This window comes from Dendrobates tinctorius, unplaced genomic scaffold (genome assembly GCF_039654945.1).
Source record: "Dendrobates tinctorius isolate UK_male_01 unplaced genomic scaffold, ASM3965494v1 ptg000158l, whole genome shotgun sequence".
NCBI lineage: Eukaryota > Metazoa > Chordata > Amphibia > Anura > Dendrobatidae > Dendrobates > Dendrobates tinctorius.
This window is the reverse complement of record NW_027361825.1, coordinates 23,826,480-23,848,647: the sequence shown is the minus strand read 5'-3', so window position 1 is coordinate 23,848,647 and position 22,168 is coordinate 23,826,480. Positions and strand designations below refer to the sequence as shown.

The window sequence follows — 22,168 nt, the reverse complement described above, 5'->3', positions numbered from 1 at the left end:
TGCAAAAAAAAAAAACAAAAAAAACGCACAGTCAGAAGTTGGCACTGTGGTAATTTTACATTGCAGCATCTCAATGCAGATTTTGCAGCCGGTAAGACGCAGCTTTGTGGTGAAGTGTTATATCTTAATTTTGGCAATAATGGAAATCTGGAATTGACAGAAAGAGGATGAAAGATTAGTGTTTTCCATCAATTTTGGAAAAATGTCTCTTCACTTACACAACTAGATGCGTCATAAATCAGGCACCAACGTCTGCAGTAGCAAAATTATTTTATTACAAAACATTTAAATTACGTGCAAAACAGATCGATAAGTTATTTAGGGAAAGGGGTGAGGTTTGTATTTTGGCATTAAAATTTCACTACAAAAAAAAATAAAACAAAAACAAAGTGCATGTGCATGAACTGTATGGATTTCATGATAATCTGCCCAGTAGTAGAGGCATTGCGGTGGAGTTATTGAAACTGGAGCAACAACCTGAGAGCCAGTATCTGGTTGGTGCGGAGCAGTTTTAATAAATCTCAGTTAAGCTTTTTTGTAAAGGGTATTGTTTGGCAGCTCAGAACGGGTCCCCAAGTCCCCCTTATAAATGGAGGGCCAATGGAGCATGGGCTTGAGATCCCCATCCTTGTGATCAGTGGTGTTATCACCTATCCTATGGCGTGGAATAAGAGCAAGTGTGGTGGCATTTTTCTCTAGTGTCTGGAGTAGGAGGTTTGTTGCCACCAGTATTTTGTGCCAAGGACCAGGCAGTGAGCATGTGACCCTCAGACACTCAGTTTTGTGCTCAAGTCTACCGAGTCTTTATTGTGGTGTAAGAAAAGGATCTGGTCCATGTACTTGGATTCCAGACTGTCACAGCGTTTCTCCATTGGGTCTGGTACTGTTCTGAAGGCACGTTCCGGCTTTACAGCAGTGGCCGGCATAGTCAGATATTGCCGTGCTAATCGAGCCAATGTCGGGAAGCGGTGACTGTTACTGTTCCACCACGCTAGAGGATCCGTGGTACGTTTAGAGACAGGTTCCACCATGTAGTTCTCCAGCTGCTGGTGAGCCTCGGGCATGCTCTCTGTTGGATCTCTTCCCAGTAGAAGGTCATATACATTTTCAGACCCAACTGTTGGTCCTTTATCTTTCCGCACAGCCAACTGAAAGGTCTCAACACCACCTTCAACGGCAGAGCTGTTTGGCATCCAGGAGTGCTGAGAAGAGCACGGTTCACACATCTGTGTTAGCATATTTCTCACAGTGATGTGCAGTTCTCCTCTGGCACATGGTTTAAGGAACCTCAACTCTTTGAATCGAGGGTCCAAAAAGGATGCAATTGCAGAAGGGTTGGTTATTAGTTTCTCTTCATCCAACATATCCCAATGTCTGCAGATCTCAGAGCGGATTTGACAGGCAGCAGCTTTAACACTGGAGATGCCTTCAGAGGTTTGGCTGACTGCCATAAAGATGCCGTGCACGCAGGGCAACAGTGAAGAAATGGAGGCATTTTGTTCTTCCTGTAGGAATGCCGTAGCGATCCATATAGTCTTCAACATGGGCACCAAGTCTTGTAGCAACTTCCAATGCTGCTCCGACAAGTTCTTAGCACCTTGTTCTTCCAAAATTGAAAGGATTGCCCATTTGAGGTCCAGCAAACTCTGGCACATCTCTAAAGTGCTAATCCAGCATCGTTCCGTATCCATGGATAATCTGGGTTTGTTCATAGCTTCCAACTTGGCACCGAGGTAGCAGCTGGCTTTGAAGTCTTCTTGGAAGTAGCTGACCAACCCTCTAGAGGCACCCAATGCTTCATTCACATCTTGGACCTCCAGTCCTGCTTGCACACAAAGCTGGAGGACATGAGCAGTGCAGCAGAAACTTGCCCACCCATATGAGACTCTGAAAGATTGGGCATGAGCCGTCAAGGATGCCGATTGATCATGTACAACGCAGGTCACGAGGTTACTAGATAATCCAAACTCTGTCAGGACTGCATATAATCGTTCTGACAGGTTGTGGTCACTCTTGTTTTGGAGATTGTGTTGCGTTTCCAGCAAGTACCTACATAACCTCCAGTCATTGTCAATTACGTTGGCAGTGATCGAAAGACAAGACTTCTTTGGGTGATCATCCCACGTTTCAATGGAGAGGACGACAGAGAGGGAAGACTGAAGACAACACTTGAGTTGCTGTTTAACGACCGTATATTTGTGCCACAACATGTCTGCTAGTTGTGTTGAGGTTGGAGGGTCAAAATTTGGTTCCAAATAGCCAAGAAGAAGACCCAAACCATTATCTTCTACCACCGAAAGAGGATGAAGGTCACGGTAGATCATCTCCAATATCAGGTTAGCGATGGTCTGTGGTCGTGATTCTGAAACTGAAGGGCATATACTATTTATTGGGACTGCTTGTCGTAACCTCTTTACGGCCCCTTCTCGTTCATGGTAGTCAAGGTCAGGTTGTTCCTTAGTTTGCGGAACGCCAATACTTCGGAGGCTATGCCTCCTCACCAGATGCTCCCTCATAGTCGTGGTGCTATTATGGAACGACAGTTGTTTCTTGCAGACCTTACATTCCACGTAGGCATCGCCCAACTTTGTATAGTAGTTCCACACCTTAGACTTGCAGTGGTCCATGGACAAACTGGATGAGGTCATCTCAAGACTAGAAACCTTTTCACTCTTTCGTCGTATTGTGGTACTCAAGCCAGATGCCATCTTATAGTTGTGATGTGTAATGGATATTTTATCTGGGGAAACAAAGGAGATAGTTGGTCGTGTTGTGGAACTTCTCTCTGATAATAATGAAAATACAGGGAATGACAATAAATGGAGAACTACTGAAGCCGGGGATCTTTAAAGGGCATCACGGATTTCTTATTCAGGTGGCAAGTGTGAATGATAACGTATAAACAGAGGAGACTAAGGGCATTACAAAATAAGTCACGGGATCACACACTTGAGGGTATACAGACCTGCTGAGAGAAAATATGTATGTAGGTAGGCTGGCTAAAGCTTTGTAAATAGATTGCAGCTTAGGAAAAGCAAGAAAATCCCACATAGAGAAAGGCGGAACTGGATAACCTGTACATAGACATGTTGAAAAGACCCAGCTACAGCATGGTTCAGGGAGAAGAGGTCTCCATGCGTATAGCCACAAAGGGTGGCTTCCTCAGGGGAGATGCCAAAGTGGTTGTGGTCTTATATATACACAGCTCTGGCAAAAATTAAGAGACTGCTGCACAGTTTTATAAAATCAGCTTCTCTACATGTCTGACAGCCATTCCATTCCAGTGTCGGTTGAATTCCAACCAGAGTACACCTCATTCTACTTAATGTGCTTCTGATTAGGTGATCACCTGAACCAAATCTTATTTAACAAAGGAAATTATAAAAACACTGCTGTGGTGTTCACAATCCTCTTGCAATAGGACAAGCTACATGAAAAACAAGTGCTAGTAATATCCCAAAAGTAATAGGAATGAAAAGATAACCTTTAACCATGCCAAAGGAGTTGAAAAGTCTTGGGTGAGGAAAAGAAGGGCTCAATTCTGGCTTTACTAGCAGAGAGATACAGTGAGCATCATGTGGCCTCCATCCTTAAAATTTCTAAGAAGGCAGTCAATTACACCAAGGTCAAGCAGCATATATTGGGGTCAACAAAGCTGCAGACTGGCAGATGGTGAAGACGACTCCACTGACCGGGATGACTCATCTTATTCGAATGTCACTCAGCAACCTACAAAAGGAATGGCAAATGGCAGCTGGGGTGAAGTGCACGGCAAGAATAGTTCGTAATAGTCTCCTAGAGGCAGGGCTCAAGTCATGTAAAGCTAGAAAAAAAGCTTTTCATCAATGAGAAGTAACGGAGAGCCAGGCTGAAGTTTGCCAACGACCATAAGGATTGGACCTTTGAGGGCTGGAGTAAGGCAATCTTCTCTGATGACTCTAATTTTCAGCTTTTCCCAACACCTGGTCGTCTAATGGTTAGATGGAGACCTGGAGAGGCGTACAAGCCACAGTGTCTTGCACCCACTGTGAAATTTAGAGGAGGATCGGTAACCTCGGGATGCTTCAGCAAGGCTGGAATTGGGCAGGTTAATCTTTGCGAAGGACAGACGAATCAAGCCACATACAAGGTTATCCTGGAAAAATAGTTGATGCCTTCTGCTCAGGCAATGTTCCCCAACTCTGAGGACTGTTTTTTCAGCAGGACAATGCGCCATGCCACACAGCTAGGTCAATCAATGTGTGGATGAAGGACCACCACATCAAATCCCTGTCATGGTCAGCCCAATCTCCAGACGAACCCCATAGAAAACCTCTGGAATGTAATCAAGAGGAATATGGATAGTCACAAGCCATCAAACAAAGAAGAACTGCTTACATTTTTGTACCAGGAGTGGCATAAGGTCACCCAAAAGCAGTGTGAAAGACCGGTGGAAAGCATGTAAAAAAGCATGAAAGCTGTGATTAAAAATTCCACAAAATATTGATTTCTGAACTCTTCATGAGTTACAACATTAGTATTGTGTCTAAATGATTATGAACTTGTTTTCTTAGCATTATTTGAGATCTGCAAGCACTGCATTTTTTGTTATTTTGATAATTTCTAATTTTCTGAAAATAAATACAAAATGTATTGTTTGGAAATTCGAAGACATGTTGTCAGTAGTTTATAGAATAAAAGAGCAACTTACATTTCACTCAAAAATATACCTATAAAGAGAAAAATCAGACAAACTGAAAGTTTTGCAGTGGTCTCGATTTTTGCCAGAGGGGCGCGTGTGTAAAAATAAAGTATTTGTGCTTGCACCAGACCCAGGAATCATGTTATGAAACTGATAAGTGTGCTTGCGTGATGGAATGAAATGGTAACAGCACATGCGTCGGAGGTGTCAGTGAAGCAGGAAGGGGCATTGGGCATCGAATGGAGCTGGAGTGACGGATGCATCAGATCTACTAAAATAGCTTGTCAGCTTCAATTGCATATCAATTCAAACGCCGATTTCCCAGTAATGGAGGAACGGACCGGCCACGTAAAGGTATTGCTGGACTTGTCTTTAATATAGCTATATGCTGATAAAAACAGTATGGGAATCTCTCTGCAGGATTTTACCCCCGAATAAGCCCTTATATCGCCTTAAAAGCACTGCACACCTTATGCAGTTGTTCGGCGCTATACCGTAATGAGCATTGGGTGGGCTGATGGGCATCCCCTGACTGATGTGGGTGCTGCTGTCTACTTTATTCACACAGCTGCCAAAGCCTCATGCCCGTGCAGGCTCTCTGCTCAAAGCGAGTCTGCTGGCTGTGTACGGAAAGGCGATTTTAAAATGCAGAGAGGGGATGACAAGCACGGTCCGGAGATGCCCATCATATAACGAGAACAAAGAGGGAACTGACATGCAGAGCAGGTTCCACTAAATGTTACATTTTGTGACACATTTGGTGCAGAGTTTCCCTGTGTTAGGGCACATGGAGGGGGGGGGGGGGGATTACTCCCATTTTGTTCTTCTGTAAATACCAAAGATTAATTACGATGCTGAAGTTTGTTTCTTATTCAGCACTTTCTTTTCTGTTTTTTTCCAAAAATAAAATACAATGCAGTGAGATTCCCTGATGTGAATACTCAAACAGCTACAAAAAAAAAAAAAAAAATGGCATCAAAGTGGGCACTAAAAGGGTTAAATGACTTTGGGCCACTGATCTCACACCAGCATTACATAGTGATGGCCTGCATCAAATTCAGGTCATTCCAGCCCGGCCCAAATGTGTTCTGGGCATCAAAGCCATTTAACCCCTGAAAGCCAATAGTTACTTATTGAAATCTGTGAAAATTGGCTATTTACCCACTTTGATCCCCGCTCTGATGCCCAGAACTCATTTGCGCCACGCTGGAGTGACCGGACTTTGATATGGCCATCACTATGTATGTTCTCCCCGTGTTTGCTTGAGTTTTCTCCCCCATTCCAAAGACATACTGATAGGGAATTTAGACTGTGAGCCCCATCGGGGACAGTGATGATAATGTGTGCAAACTGTAAAGTGCTGCGGAATATGTTAGCGCTATATAAAAATAAAGATTATTATTTAATGGTGGTATGAGATCAGTGACCCAAAGTATTTCAATAACATCCTTCAGTGCTCACTTTGATGCCCAGTTATATAATGCTTTTTAAGTGTATTTTCATCAGGGAACCTCCCTGCATTGTATTTTTCTCTTGTCATTAAACCTGTAAAAAAAATAAAATAAAAGATATATATATAGCAAAAGAAACCTGCTTCGGCCCAAAATAAGAAGCCAGATGAATAAGAAACCGGCTTCAGCATTGCAGATTAATTAGTTTCGCAGCTAATCACAAGCCATAGCGCACTCACCGCCTTCTGCTGCGATAAGGACACCTGCAAACAGAGAGCGATGATCAGTGATCGCTGCATCGACCCCACCTCACCCTCCACCCATTAACCCCCATTGTCCTGGACAGTATTAGGATTATTCAGTGACCTCACTTTCTATTCATAGGAGATGGTATTAATGTGACCACAGATAGCCCATATACCGGTATGATTAACCCTACAATGTGGCCATCTTTCTGTAATCCAGGCCCACTGTGTATATAGTAACGGAGAGACGTGAATAAGCCAGAGTTGGATGTAAGCTGCGCACAATGAAAGGTATCACCGTGTAGTGATTGTTGGAGACCTGAGAACCCCTTCAAGGAGCTACCGTCGCTTCTCCTCCATGCTTCACACTGCAGCTCTGCTCCGAGCACAGCCCGCTCTCACCTGCTCTGCTGCGGGCATCACCATCCGCCTCCTGCTCTCCGGCGGGGAGATTTAAACCTGTCATGTGACCTGTGGGTCAGCTGACCTATGTGAGAGCGGAAGTGACGTGCCCAGGTCAGGTGATCAGTGTGGGCGGAAGTAGCGCTGTGTCAGCATCTCTGTCACTGAGCTGTCGTCTTCTGCGCCCTCCCTGGAGCTCATCTCTGGGATTTTCTCTGGTTGTGCTCACCTGCCCCCGCCTGCTGGTCACCGCTGATCCTCGGCTTGCTCTGGTGTCGCCATTTCGGTGATTCCTCCCCCCGCCGCTATGGATAACTCCGGGAAGGAGAAGGAGGCCATGCAGCTGCTGGCTGAGGCCGATAAGAAAATCCGGTCTTCCCAGTCCTTCTTCTCCGGGCTGTTCGGGTGAGTCGGGCCATGCTGGGGTGAGATCTGATGCGCATGATAGGACTGATAGTCTGATACGACCGATACAGTCTGGTGTAAATCGGATCCAAGTATCAACCAATCAGATCTCTGATGTCTTGTATCCAGCCTATGTGAAAATAAAAGCTGGAATCTGATTGGCTACCAAAATCAAATGTTTGTTTGCTGTTGATATCCAATCAGGCCGCTGCATTCTTCTTCCACCTTACTGTAGTAAAATAAAAGCTGTAATCTGATTGGTTGCCGATATTAGCCACTCAGACCACTGCTTATTTCTTACAAATGCTGGAAGCAGATTGGTTGCATTGTATAAATAGAACAGAATGTTACCCATAGCCACCAACAAAATCACTGCTTACTGCTCAAAGCCTGCTGCAGTAAAATGAAAGCTGACTGGTTGCTGTGGACAATTCTGTGGCCACCATCGTGAATGTTATCACATGGAGTTACTTAGCGACTGTCAAGTGAATAGATTGTGTGGACGGCCATACGTTTCCTGGTAACGGTTGCAAGAGAAATGGGTAATGCGACTTGCCCAGAGTCCTTGGAGAGACCAGTGTCATGTGACAATATGTCACAGACCACCCACATGACTGCAGTAGGCTGTGAGTAGCCCTGCCCTTAAAGGGAATCTGTCACCCTTTTCTGAGATATCATATAATGATATCATTCAATTGTGTGTCACATAAGGATTCTCTTAGTACTTTTGCTTCCCCCTGACCCCGCACCTTTCATGCATAAATACCTTTTTTATATCGGTTCAGATGTATGTAAACTGCCACGGTCCGGTCCGCTGGGCGGGGCTTATTCACCTGCTCGCCCCCTCCCTGTCTTGCTCTACACAAGAAGAAATCTCAAAAAAGGGGTGACAGATTCCCTTTAAAGGGACTTTCCAGTTTTGTTTTACAATTTCTCAGTCATTTTTAAAGGTTCTTGTTTTCTGTCAATGAATGAGTTTTTTTTTTGTTACAAAATGCAAATAACCATCTGTGAGACACTGTATGATGGGGAGGGGCAATCCTTGGGATTATAGGAAGATATATATATGTATCAGCGCATGGAAAAGCTGGTCTGGGGTCCAGACTGCTTCCCTCATAGGGGATTGAACGGATGGACGTATCTGTAGCAAACCGTCAGATGTGTCCAGTATTTGAATTTGTGGGATTATGTTCCCCTTCACTGATGCGAAGCAGAGAAATTGGAAGTGAACAAGTGTTTGCTACATAACAACCTTTAAAGGGCTTATCCACAAATCGGACAGCCCCTTCTGTCTCTCCCTGGGCTTGCCTGACATCATGTTACGTGATCCCTGCAGCCAATCAGCGCTGGCTTCACTCTCGTAGTTAACATCCAGAGGTGGTGACAGCTGCGGCTGCTCTCACTTCCTCCCGATCTCTTAAATTGTCCGTAGTAGAGGAGAATGAAACCAGTGCTGATTAGCTGCAGGGATCTCGTGACATGGTGTCATGCTAGCCCCGGGACAGCCAGTACTGACACGGTTGAAACTGTGCTGCTACAGGAAGTATGTGTTGTCACATGGGGAGCTAGAAAAAGTCTTCCTTGCCCCACATGCACAACAAAATCCTTGCGTCAGTTCGATGTCACCTCATACATTAGCAAGGTCAAATGTGAAGCTTTACTGCAAAAAAAATAGATCACTGTAACGGTTGCAGTCAGTACAGGATGTAAGTATTGGGGTTTGTGCACAGCGTCGGACTGGAGCACCTTGGGCCCACCAGAGAAAATCATTCTTGGGGCCCACTATGTAGCTACATAGAAATAAATACAAGACCACCAATTGTGTGGTAAAACATGCTAATATCAGGGTATAATATAAGGTAGTACAAATCTTAATTATGTAGCAGGAGTTGGGGTAGCCTACCTCATAGAATATAAAGCAGCCCCCTCATATAGTATAATGCAGCCCCCTCATAGAATATAATGCAGCCATCTCATAGAATATAGCCCTCTCATAGGGTATAATGCTGCCCCCTCATAGGGTATAATGCTATATAGATATAGAGTTAGATAGATATAGATAGAAAGATAGATGTAGAAATAGATAGATATAGAGATAGATAGTAGATAATGGATAGATAGAGATAGATAGAGATCGATAGAGATAGATATAGATGGAAATATAGATATAGAGATAGATCGATAGATATAGAGATAGATAGAAAATAGATAATGGATAGATAGATAAACGATAGATAGATAGAAAGATAGATAGATAGATAATAGATAGAGATAGATAATAGATAGAAATATAGAGATATAGTAATAATATAGAGATATATAGATAGATAGATATAGAGATAATAGATATAGAGTTAGATAGAAATAGAGTTAGATATAGATATAGAGATAATAGATAGATATAGAGATAGATATAGAGATAGATAGATATAGAGATAATAGATAGCTATAGAGATAGAGCGATAGATACATAGCATTAGATATAGAGAGAGATAGATATAGAGATAGAGAGATAAATATAGAGATAAATAATGGATAGATAGAGACAGATAGATATAGATAAGAGAGAGATATATAGAGATAGATAGAGAGAGACAGAGATATAAAAAAACAAACCACGATACTCACCTCTCCTCCTGGCTCCCACGCTGATCCCGGCTTCAGTGTCAGGAGCTGCCCCCTCTGCCAGACACACAGCGGGTGCGCGATGTAGTGACGTCATCGTGCACTGGCTGTGAGTCAGGAGCAGAGAGGACTGATTTACAGATGCAGAGCGGCTTACTGGGCTGGGGGCGGGGCCTCTGGGGGTGGAGACTGTGAAATGATATTCACTGCTTCGCAGTGAATATTCATTTCTCTTTAGCAGCGGGGACAGGGGCTCCTGCCTCCTGACACCCGCTGCTGCTCCGCTGGCAGGGGCCCCCATAGCAGCTGCATGGTGTGCGACACACCACTGGCTGGGGGCCCCTGGAGCAGCAGGGGCCCTAGGCAACTGCTGGCCCTGTATGCCAGCAGGTGCCAGAGCCCACCAGATGCCAGGGCCCACCAGAGAATCCTCCGGTTCTCCGGTGGGCCAGTCCGACGCTGTTTGTGCACACGGCGTCTTTTTTTTTTTTTCCGAAAGTTGTGACGCTGCTAAAAGAAGTGTCCACTCCAGTCTTATAGCCGCCGCTATGTTATATATGGAATTAAAAATACCGGCAGCAAAAGACACTTCATGGAAAACACCAACGTAGCCTTAAAGGGGTTGTCCACTATACAGCTTCTTCCAGCTTGGAATAAATGTGAATTCTGCAGCCAATCAGAGGCCACTGATTGGCTGCAGTGTTCACTTGCTGCAGCACTGATTACACAGGAACGGTCCAGGTCTACGAGTTGTTTTTGGGTTTATTTTTTTCACCTCCCTAGGCCCATTAATAATGGATGGACAACTGCAGAGATCTCGGAAATGGTGAGGAATTATAACACAAAGATTAGAAATCTGCAGAACATTTAATTATCCAGGGAATAAGCTTTATTTTCTTGCATCCTGGAAAAACTTTTTATATTTTTAATCTTTCTATGCCGATATTTGATTTTTTTTTTTTTTTTTTTAATTCATGCATTGTCATGGAAACTGTCTCTAGAGGAGCGTTTGTCTGTACGACATGCCGAGCGGCTGCGGAAACCACAGTGATACGTGATAGAGAGGGATATATATATACGGTATATTAGAGTTGGTGCATTCAATTCTCAGAATCTGGTCCAGCAGAGACATCAGGGATCTGGTGCCGTCAGATGGGAGCCTTGAGAGCTGACTCTTAACCCACCAGCATTCGTGGCTCTTACTTTGATTAGCTGGCCTGGTGTGACGTCACGCCGCAGTGATGCAGTTGCGCCAGACAGATTAATCAACAGAGGAGACGGGGCTCCCATCTGGATAGGTTATAAGTGTCTGCCCTCTCGGACCTAAGAATGGGGCTTTGTAATTCTCTATTTAATTTGAGCAATGGTCCTGCATGTTCCTCCAGAGCTGCATTCACAATTCTGCTAGTCATCTCTTAAATCAGTAGGAGCTCCTCCTAGATGACCGGAGTCCATACTACACTTCCCCCAGATCAGTTGTATATGCAGGGATGAATGCTGGAGTCCTGACGTTGTGCACTACCATACAGTACAAGCTGTAGTTACTTATATAGGGACTAATTCTTCATGTAAAGTGTTATACTAAGGTGGGTCGACAGTTTATGATTACTCCTAATCCCCCCCCATTAATAGGGTTTCCACCCTGTGTTTTATTATTCAGGGGCTCGTCCAAGGTGGAAGAAGCGTGCGAACTATACGCCCGAGCAGCCAACATGTTCAAAATGGTGAAGAATTGGAGCGGTAAGTTCGGATCCAGAGAAAGATGAGGAGAGATGACAGCACTCCCTATTAGCCACCCTCCTGTATAAGGTTGCCAATCCCTTTCACGTAGGTGGCCTGAATTGACGATGCGCCTTTGAGAATCACAACCACTTTAGTGAGCTGATCAAGGTCTAACCCAACACATGTAATATGAAAAGTCCTGAGAATCCCTGCGGCCCGACATCTACATATACCGTATCTTTACAGACTAAGGACCCGGCTCATTTTTGCATTTTCTCTTTTTCTTCTGTTGTTTTTTATTTGCACCTGATCGTTTCTAAACATGCACATTAAGGCTGTGTGCACACGCTGCGGATTTTGCTGCGGTTCCGCAGCGGTTTTGACCGCTGCGGACCCGCAGCAGTTTTTGCTGCGGTGTACAGTACCATGATTCCCTATGGGAATCAAAAACCGCAATGCAGACGGTGCAGAATTTTCCGCGCGGATTATCTGCGGTTTTCAATCCGCAGAAAGAATTGACATGTCAATTCTTTCTGCGGATTCCCCTGCGGTTTGCCATCTCCTCCATTGAGGAGATGAAAAACCGCAGGGCCAAACCGCAGAGCAATCCGCAGGTAAAACCGCAGGTCTTTTGACCTGCGGTTTCAACTGCGGATTTTACAAAATCCGCGCGGATGAATCCGCACCTAATCCGCAGCTTGTGCACACAGCCTTGAAAGTCTATTTTATGTTTTGTTTTGTTTTTTTTTTCTTCTCGTTTTCTATTGTTTTGAATGTTTATCATTGTGGGGCACAGTTTGGGGTTTCCAGATGTTTTTGTCAGACTCCTCAACTGAGACTGTTTAAAAAGTCGCAACTTTTTTTTTTTTTTTTTTTAATCAAAAAGTACTCTAGTCTCATTACTGGAGTAATTTTTATCTCTTAATGCACGCCTGAATATTTTGGTGACATTTTAGCCACACTAAAAACAGGCAAAAAGAAATAGCTTTTTTTTTTTGCATAAAAAGAAAAAATGAATGACTCCCTTGCACCCTATAGAAGAATTTGGTGTAAAAAAGGCAATAAATTCAAAAAAGAAAAGTGATAAAGAAATCTATATTACCCTGCAAATAATGACTCCATCCGTGTATGTGAAGGCTCTTTCCTCTCTTCTAGCTGCTGGCAATGCTTTCTGCCAGGCTGCCCAGCTCCATCTGCAGGTCCAGAGCAAGCATGATGCCGCCACCAACTTTGTGGATGCCGGAAATGCTTTTAAGAAGGCCGACCCTCAAGGTAGGAAATCTAAAGTGTAAGGGGCACAGCCAGACGGCCATGTAAATCAGAACGCAGAGCACGGTCTTGCCGGCGGCTCTCCCCACCTGAGCCTGGCAGCTGCATGTATGGATTGTAGTTGTAAAGTATGAAGTTTAATTAGTCACCTACGTCCTGGGACGCACAGGACAATGACTGTGGACAGCCTAAGGAGTGATATACAGGGACTCAAAATATGCAGTGTCTTGAGTTGGAGCTTTAATAAATGAAATATTAACTTTAATGATAAATTAACCATAGAGAGCAGCCTGGCGCCCGCTGCTAGGGCCAGTAGTCAGTTAGGAGCTTGTTATCTTCGCAGCACATTTTATGGGCTGACGCTCATATCTTTGCTGTACATGATGCAGATGAGTCTGGTGTGGGGCTTCTCCAATTCCATTTTTTTAATTAAAAAAACAAAAAACGGACAAATAATTTCTCATCATTTGTGTGACTGCTGCATCCAGTCAGAAGTTTCCACCGCGGCGTGGCATGTGACCAATGAGGCCAGTGATTGGCTGCTGTGGTGACGTGAATGATGGCTGTGACATCACTGCACCACCGCAGATTGAATAGCTGCGTAATGGTCATTTTATTATTTTAACCCTTGCCCTGTTCTGTAGCTATTTTTTAATAATACCGGATAATTTCTTATAAACTTCTCCCATCCAAGCCATATTTTTTTTTTTTCCCCTTGGAATTTTTTCCTGTTCTGCAGCCGGATGGCCGGTCTCCTTCTCTCCGGCTTAATCAATAGTTTGAAGACGCGGCACCTTTCTGTCAAAATTGAGTACAGCGCTGCTTGTCCCAGTGGCTTTTGGCTAATGACTCAATGAAAGGAATATAGTCAGAGAAAAGTATGTCTGACGGCGGTTACGTCACTGTGTGTGTGTGAAGTGTGAATGTGGCCGTGGTGAGTAGAGTTGAGCGACTTTGGTCGAATCGGGTTTCATGAAACAAAATTTGTTTCAGATGAAACTGGTCCGACTAGGGCAAAAAAAGTCGGAGTTTCATCCGAAACCCGACCCCAATGCAAGTCAATGGGAAATACAAGTCGGCATTGAGCGGATGAGATTCATCCACTCAATGCCGACTTTTATTTCCCATTGACTTGCTTTGAGGTCGGGTTTCGGATGAAACTCCGACTTTTTTTGCCCTAGTCGGACCAGTTTCATCTGAAACAAATTTTGTTTCATGAAACCCGATCCGACCAAAGTCGCTCAACTCTAGTGGTGAGGTATAACACAACACGTTCTTGCGTTAACCCTTTATTATTAAAATATATAAAATAAAAAATATTAAATTTTATTTCCAGTAAGCCCCTTTTACAGTCAAATTTGTCTTTTTGTAATAAAGTGTTAACACAACAGCCTGTTGCTCATCTTCTGTTTTCATGCACAAGATGATAAGAACGCGCTCAGTACAGTGATCCGTGTCCACCATTGCTTCCTTATAGACCTTTGGTGCTCATGGCACTGATAATATGAGGATCTCTCTTCCATCACTAACCACACGTCACATAGTCGCCTAATGTTACTCCATTGCCACATACATCTGAAACCAGAAGTTTCCATACACTATATAAAAAGACAGATCTGTATGTTTTTCCCAGTATTTGACATGAAATCAGAAAAAACATTTCCTTTTTTAGGTGAATTAGGAATACCATAATTATTAATATTTGCCAAATGCCAGAATGAGAGAGGGAGAGAATGTTTTAAGGCATTTTTATTACTTACTGCAAAGTCAAAAGTTTACATTACACTAAGATTACTGTGCCTTTAAACAATTCTGGACTGCTCATATTATGATGTCATGTGTTGGGAAGTTTCTGATAGGTTTTTGGCAACACCTGAGCTAATGAGACACACCCGTGGATGTATTTTAATGCACACCTGAAACCCACTGCTTCTTTGTGTAGCATCATGGGAAAGTCCTAAGAAATCAGCCAAGATATCAGGAAGAGAATTGTGGACTTGCACAAGTCTGGCTCATCCTTGGGTACAATTTCAAGATACCTGAAGATGCCTCGTTCATCTGTACAAACAATTATATGCAAGTACAAACAAGATGACAATGTCCAGCAATCATACGGCTCAGGAAGTAGATGGGCTCTGTGTCCCAGAGATGAATGTGCTTTGGTCTGACATGTGCATATCAATCCAAGGACAAAAGCAAAAGACCTTGTGAAGATGATGGCGGAAGCTGGTGAGATTGTGTCAATATCCGCAGTGAAGCGAGTACTGTATCAACATGGGCTGAAAGGCCACTCTGCCAGGAAGAAGCCATTACTCCAAAAGAAACATAGAAAAGCCAGATTAATGTTTGAAAATACACACAGGAACAAAGACCTTCATTTTTGGAGAGATGTCCTGTGGTCTGATGAAAGTAAAATTGAACTTTTTGGGCATAATGACCATCGTTAAATTTGGAGGAAAAAGGGAGAAGCTTGAAAGCCTAAGAACCCCATCCCAACTGTGAAACACGGTGGAGGCAGCATCATGTTGTGGAGTTGTTTTGCTTCAGGAGGGCTGTTGCACTTCACAAAATAGATGGCATCATGAGAAAAGAAGATTGTAGCAACACTGAAGCAACATCTCAAGCATCAGCCAGAAAGTTAAAGCTTGTGCGGAAATGGGTCTTACAAATGGACAATGACCCGAAGCATACTGCCAAAATAGTAATAAAGCGGCTTAAGGATAGCAAAGTCAATGTTTTGGAGTGGCCATCACAAAGCCCTGATCTCAATCCTATTGAAAATGTATGGGCAAAGCTGAAAAGGCCAGTGCAAGCAAGGCGACCTACAGACCTGGATCAGTTACACCAGTTTTGTCAGGAGGAGTGGGCCCAAATTCCGACCAACTATTGTGAGAAGCTTGTGGAAGGAGATCCCAAACTTTTCACCCAAGTCATTCAGGTTTCAGGGCAATGGTATCAAATACTAATGAAATGTATAGAAAATTTTGGCTTTGCAGTAAGTAATAAAAATGCCTTAAAACATTCTCTCTCTCGCATTATTCTGGCATTTGGCAAGTATTAATAATTATGGTAAACCTAACTGACCTAAAATGGGAAAGGATTATTCTGATTTCATGTCAGATATTGAGAAAAACATGCAGATGTGTCTTTTTATATAGTGTATGGAAACTTCTGGTTTCAACTGTATAGTTAGGTCCATATATATTTGGACAGAGACAACATTTTTCTAATTTTGGTTCTAGACATTACCACAATGAATTTTAATCAAAACAATTCAGATGCAGTTGAAGTTCAGACTTTCAGCTTTCATTTGAGGGTATCCACATTAAAATTGGATGAAGGGTTTAGGAGTTTCAGCTCCTTAACATGTGCCACCCTGTTTTTCAAGGGACCAAAAGTAATTGGACAGATTAAATAATTGTAAATAAAATGTTTATTTCTAGTACTTGGTTGAAAATCCTTTGTTGGCAATGACTGCCTGAAGTCTTGAACTCATGGACATCACCATACGCTGTGTTTCCTCCTTTTTGATGCTCTGCCAGGCCTTCACTGCGGTGGTTTTCAGTTGCTGTTTGTTTGTGGGCCTTTCTGTCTGAAGTTTAGTCTTTAACAAGTGAAATGCATGCTCAATTGGGTTGAGATCAGGTGACTTGGCCATTCAAGAATATTCCACTTCTTTGCTTTAATAAACTCCTGGGTTGCTTTGGCTTTATGTTTTGGGTCATTGTCCATCTGTAGTATGAAACGACAATCAATCAGTTTGGCTGCATTTGGCTGGATCTGAGCACACAGTATGGCTCTGAATACCTCAGAATTCATTCGGCTGCTTCTGTCCTGTCACTTCATCAATAAACACTAGTGACCCAGTGCCACTGGCAGCCATGCATGCCCAAGCCATCACACTGCCTCCGCCGTGTTTTACAGATGATGTGGTATGCTTTGGATCATGAGCTGTACCACGCCTTCGCCATACTTTTCTCTTTCCATCATTCTGGTAGAGGTTGATCTTGGTTTCATCTGTCCAAAGAATGTTCTTCCAGAACTGTGTTGGCTTTTTTAGATGTTTTTTTAGCAAAGTCCAGTCTAACCTTTTGATTCTTGATGCTTATGAGTGGCTTGCCCCGTGCAGTGAACTCTCTGTATTTACTTTCTTGCAGTCTTCTCTTTATGGTAGATGTGGATATTGATACGCCTACCTCCTGGAGAGTGTTGTTCACTTGGATGGCTGTTGTGAAGGGGTTTCTCTTCACTATGGAGATTATTCTGCGATCATCCACCACTGTTGTCTTCCGTGGGCGCCCAGGTCTTTTTGCATTGATGAGTTCACTAGTGCTTTCTTTCTTTCTCAGGATGTACCAAACTGTAGATTTTGCCACTTCTAATGTTGTAGCAATTTCTCAGATGTTTTTTTTCCTGTTTTTGCAGCTTAAGGATGGCTTGTTTCACCTGCATGGAGAGCTCCTTTGACCGCATGTTTCCTTCACAGCAAAACCTTCTAAATGCAAGCACGACACCTCAAATCAACTCCAGGCCTTTTATCTGCTTGAGAATGACATAACGAAGGGATTGCCCACACCTGTCCATGAAATAGCCTTGGAGTCAATTGTCCAATTACTTTTGGTCCCTTGAAAAACAGGGTGGCACATGTTAAGGAGCTGAAACTCCTAAACCCTTCATCCAATTTTAATGTGGATACCCTCAAATGAAAGCTGAAAGTCTGACCTTCAACTGCATCTGAATTGTTTGGTTTAAAATTCATTGTGGTAATGTCTAGAACCAAACTAGAAAAATGTTGTCTCTGTCCAAATATATATGGACTTAACTGTATATGTCCAGTGAGTGATGTACCCGTATGTCTGTGACTGATTCTTCCGCTGCACATGATCTTATCTGACACGGCCATTGCCATTGATCTGATAATCACATATCTATCTTTTGCAGAGGCCATCAACTGTCTACTGCGGGCAATAGAGATCTACACCGACATGGTGAGTCATGCGTTCAGATGTTAGTCTATATAAATGGAACCTCCAGTAAGCTATATACATTACACATATATACATTGCATATGATGGCCTGATGAGACTGACTTTTTTTCTTGTTCCTCATAGGGAAGATTCACCATCGCAGCCAAGCATCACATATCCATAGCAGAGATCTACGAGTCCGAGTTGGTGGATATAGAGAAGGTTTGTGATTATTTCTACACTCTTGTACTACAGCCCAGATTGGCGATGACTGCAATACCGACCATTTAACTTTTCACACAATACTATAGCAGCATCAAAGTGGTTAAACACTTTGTAGGGGTAGGGGGAGTTCTGTTACGCCATCGATTTTTTTTTTTTTTTTTTTTTTTTTTTTTTTTTTTGGCACCATAGTGTCTAATGAAGGCCCTCAAGTCTACCTAAGCACTACAGCAAAAATAAAAATGGCTTAGCACCCCCTAATAAAATGAAATAAATGTACAGCTGCAGCGACATAATGCAATAACATACAATAAAATATACACCACCGCACTCAGAGTTATTAAATACATTTTTTTTATAGACTGCACTTATAAAACAGGTTTTTGGTACATTTTGGTCAAATTGTTTGAGGCCATCTGCCAGAGTTACAAAACAAGTGACCAAGTTATGGCTGTCAGATATCACATGATTTTTCATCGCTCTTATGCCTTTCCTTTCCAGGCCATAGCTCACTATGAGCAGGCTGCAGATTACTACAAGGGAGAGGAATCTAACAGGTAAGTGTTTGTAGGGGTTGATAAATGTACGGCGAATCATTTGGGAGCATCTTGAAAACTTTTCTGTGTAAAATCACATTTTTATGACCATAAACCGCTTCCTGCAAATAAAGGTTGTCACACCTGTTGTAGCCACAATTGATTTTCTGCTATGGCCAATTTGTTGCATGATTTGTCTCGGTATAAGTCCGTACTTATGTCATCGCACACCTAGTATTTCTGTTTCTCCTTCAGTTCTGCCAATAAATGTCTGCTGAAAGTCGCCACTTACGCGGCACAACTGGAACAATACCCCAAAGCCGTGGAAATCTACGAGCAGGTAGATATGCCGTGAGACCACACTGACTTTATAACCACATTCACCATCCATCACATATATCACATATATTCATTGTCTGATTTTTGTATTATTATATTATATATATTTTTTTTCTCTGTTCTACATGTTAGGTTGGCACCAATGCGATGGACAGCCCCCTACTGAAGTACAGTGCCAAAGAATATTTCTTTAAAGCCGCCCTTTGCCATTTCTGCATCGATATGTACAATGCTAAGGTACCGTAACGGGTTGGTGCAAGGATGGGGGTGTATCCGATGGGCCGGATCCTCGTCTTACTGACCTGCATGTTTGTATCGCAGCTGGCTGTCCAGAAATACGAGGAGATGTTCCCAGCCTTCTCCGATTCCAGGGAGTGTAAACTTGTTAAGGTAATTCATAAAATCTTACATTGGATTATCAAAAAATAAAAAAAATCAGAAATATCATAGGTAAAGGTTGAAAATGTCAAAATTTGAAGAAAAAAAAAAAAGTTTTATTCCTTCTTTATTGGATCCCAGTGTTTCTAGTTTGTCTCGTAATCATCTCTTGAATCATTACAGAAACTTCTTGAAGCTCATGAAGAGCAGAATGTGGACAACTATACGGATGCAGTAAGTCATTACTTCCAGATAAAGTTTTTTGGGTTGTGTCTAAAAACTTGCACTGGGGTTAAAGCTCCTGCAGTCTAGCAAGAGCAAGTCGGCTGCCAGTGTCGGAGGTAGCTGGAGGGCAAGGGGAGAAGACAGAAGTGGAGCATCACTGCTCCTGCTCTTCCAATGTGCATATTGTGCGACGGGGACTAAGTAAGGAATATAGGCAACCGCAATGGGACCTCTGAGCACTTTGGCTCCCTGGTCCTCCTCAGGAGAGCAAACTCAGATCAGCTCTGCCTGTAATTAGTGTTAATAGTGGGGATGGTTTTTCCTGTAACTGAGGATTGTACGGGTGCTGCAGGTACAATGTAGATTAAAAAAAGAGAGAACTGTTATGATTTCTTTGAGAACATCTCGTATAGAGAAGAGTAAAAAGATTAATGGTATCTAGTGTAGACTTCTGGTCCAGCCCATGGGTGCTGCCTGAGTACCGTGATCTGTTTTGCTCATCCCTTACTTCACATAATACAAGATGTACAAAGTTTAATACAAAAAAAACTGTAATAATCTGCATTGATATGTACAATGGTAATGTAATGATTATATATATAAAAAAACAAAGACTATGTGCATTACATCATATATCAAAATAAGGGACCTAATCCTGACTTTTAATTTAATGTACATTTGCAGCCTTTGGCCGGGATCACACTTGCGAGGAATATGGCCGAGTCTCGCATGTTAATAACCGGCAGCAGTTGGGAGCGGAGCATGCAGCTTTATGTATGCAGCCGCACGCTCCGATCCATTAACATGCGAGACTTGTCTGAGTTTCTCTCATGTGTGATCCTGGCCTTTAGGTAAAAGTTGGATAATTCCTTGAGGGGGGGTTTCCCCGACAAACACGTTTCACAGTTGGCCAATAAAAACTCAAAACTGTAGTGGATTTTAACAACAATGGTGCCATCATGGCTGCAGGCAAATAACGATGCTAGATAGTTGCGCTTATACGTAGCAAGGTCTGTAGGGATGATCTGGTGCTTCCCTAGTGCACTGCGCTCTAAAAGCCTTAATAGAAAATCCCTTTACAGCACTCTAAAGGATAGAAGACCCCTTTAATGCAATGACCACCTAATAAATAAGCTGCAGTATTACCTGTCTTCTCATTAACAGGTGAAAGAGTTTGACTCCATCTCCCGCTTGGACCAGTGGCTCACCACAATGCTATTGCGCATTAAGAAGACCATTAAAGGAGAAGAAGAGGATTTGCGTTAATGGTCGTACCTTTGCTCTCCTTCCCCATTAGCCGGAGCCCACATCAGGAATTTTTAGCGTGTGATGGGGGAAAACTTACTTTAAGCCCATTTACTTTTTTGATTTAAACTGAGCACAAGATCCTCCGTCACTTCCGTTGACTCTTCTTTAGGGATCCGTTGACTCCGCAGAGTGGACGCAGCCTTTTAGGCAATGGAGGGCGGCATCAGTGAGCTCCTTTCTATCCTCCTGCAGGCTGCGGTCACCATGTGTCGTCACTGGATGTCCCTGTGAGATCAAATTATACAGCTGGGCAACATGCACGTTTTCAGCTACGCCCTTGTCAACTTTTAGGTGGGATCCTCCCCCCCGCTGTCACATTTTGATAGTATATATTTGTGCAATCCTCGCTTTTGGAGTGGCAGGCTCAGTCATTGTACCATTGCATGGATTTTGGGGGCATGGATGGATGGGGAGGGGGATAAAATACAAAGCAAAAACTTAGTCCAAAAAGTCATAATATTACCCTTACCTTACACATGAGAATATATGTATAATTTTTCCTAAACTTGCAGCTTGACCAAATGTTGGAGTTTTGTGTATTTTAGCTAGAGGCCAGCTGCCTGGGCTTAGCCATTCCTGTAGGGTTCATGGGGGTCATTGCTCCACTAAACCTTATAGACCTGTACAAAGTATATAAAAAAAAAAAGCAAAATACAAAAAAAATTCTATATAGACATAATCTATTCATATCTTACAAAAAGCTGCACACAGAGAACCGGGTCCAGAAAAAAAGCCATTCTTCCTTTCTTTTAGTAACACATGGCCGATGTCTGAATACGAGGCCCTTGGTATACAGGTGATGCCAGTCCAGCCCTCTGGGAAGGGCTCCATGGAGGGAGAGGGGGCATCATTGTACCCGCGGAGCACTCAGTTTGCCATGTGACGGTTGCTTCTTCCTCGTGCATAGCGCTATAGTTGTGCGTACTTATCTGCATTCTCGGAGGCAGATTCATTTCTGTTCATATCCTTTGTCTCGTCTTTCGTCTTGTGAACCATCTCATTAATAAGGCAGCTGAGCCCGTGTTAAATAAAGCAAATGGGATGAATGATCCGTGGAAGCCTGGTCTTTCTCTGTCGCACGAACGCTGCCAAGGAGGCAGATGCGGGAACCGGAGTTAATATTTTTGGCAAAAAAAAAAAAACACAATACGAGGTGGAAGATATAATGGCGCCATCACACGAGCAAGGTGCATGTAAAAAATCAGGAACATGTACAACTAGTACTTGCATTTAAAGCAAACTTTCAATTTTGCAACTTGGCCTGTGTTCATCGGTGAGGGTCCGGGTACTCTGAGCACCACGGGTGGTTGAGCGCTGCCCTTAGCTGAGCACTTGTGCCCTTTTTGCTTCAGCAATCGGTGAAAATCTCAGCACATGGATCCATACTGAAGAA

The 22,168-nt window shown here is 43.1% G+C and overlaps 2 protein-coding genes across 3 annotated transcripts; one reads left to right on the top strand and one right to left on the bottom strand.

The window, feature by feature from the left end:
* Positions 1-253: 253 nt before the first annotated feature.
* LOC141051963 (E3 SUMO-protein ligase ZBED1-like) lies at positions 254-6,893 on the bottom strand. 2 transcript variants are annotated; one of them, XM_073549119.1, is made up of 2 exons: positions 6,780-6,893; positions 254-2,740 (listed from the first exon to the last, which is right to left on the bottom strand). In XM_073549119.1, the coding sequence occupies exons 1-2, from the start codon at positions 6,841-6,843 to the stop codon at positions 768-770; spliced, it is 2,037 nt and encodes a 678-aa protein (XP_073405220.1). In that variant the 5' UTR covers positions 6,844-6,893; the 3' UTR covers positions 254-767. The 2 variants fall into 2 exon arrangements, with proteins under 2 accessions (XP_073405220.1, XP_073405221.1); XM_073549120.1 differs by lacking the exon at positions 6,780-6,893 and adding an exon at positions 6,372-6,393.
* On the top strand, positions 6,882-21,826 carry NAPA (NSF attachment protein alpha). Its single transcript, XM_073549121.1, has 11 exons — positions 6,882-7,184; positions 11,470-11,549; positions 12,687-12,803; positions 17,742-17,788; positions 17,912-17,989; positions 18,491-18,546; positions 18,781-18,865; positions 18,997-19,101; positions 19,186-19,254; positions 19,426-19,476; positions 20,632-21,826. Exons 1-11 carry the CDS (start codon positions 7,087-7,089, stop codon positions 20,731-20,733), a joined length of 888 nt encoding a protein of 295 aa, XP_073405222.1. The 5' UTR covers positions 6,882-7,086; the 3' UTR covers positions 20,734-21,826.
* Positions 21,827-22,168: the final 342 nt, after the last annotated feature.

Excerpts from the sequence above, each read along its gene's own strand:
- LOC141051963 (XM_073549119.1), bottom strand. The coding sequence starts at position 6,843 with ATGACAGGTTTAAATCTCCCCGCCGGAGAGCAGGAGGCGGATGGTGAT. Across the intron at positions 2,741-6,779 it reads TGATGCCCGCAGCAGAGCAG|ATAAAATATCCATTACACAT; the intron begins GTGAGAGCGGGC and ends TTGTTTCCCCAG.
- NAPA (XM_073549121.1), top strand. The coding sequence starts at position 7,087 with ATGGATAACTCCGGGAAGGAGAAGGAGGCCATGCAGCTGCTGGCTGAG. Across the intron at positions 11,550-12,686 it reads AATGGTGAAGAATTGGAGCG|CTGCTGGCAATGCTTTCTGC; the intron begins GTAAGTTCGGAT and ends CCTCTCTTCTAG. Across the intron at positions 17,789-17,911 it reads TAGAGATCTACACCGACATG|GGAAGATTCACCATCGCAGC; the intron begins GTGAGTCATGCG and ends TGTTCCTCATAG.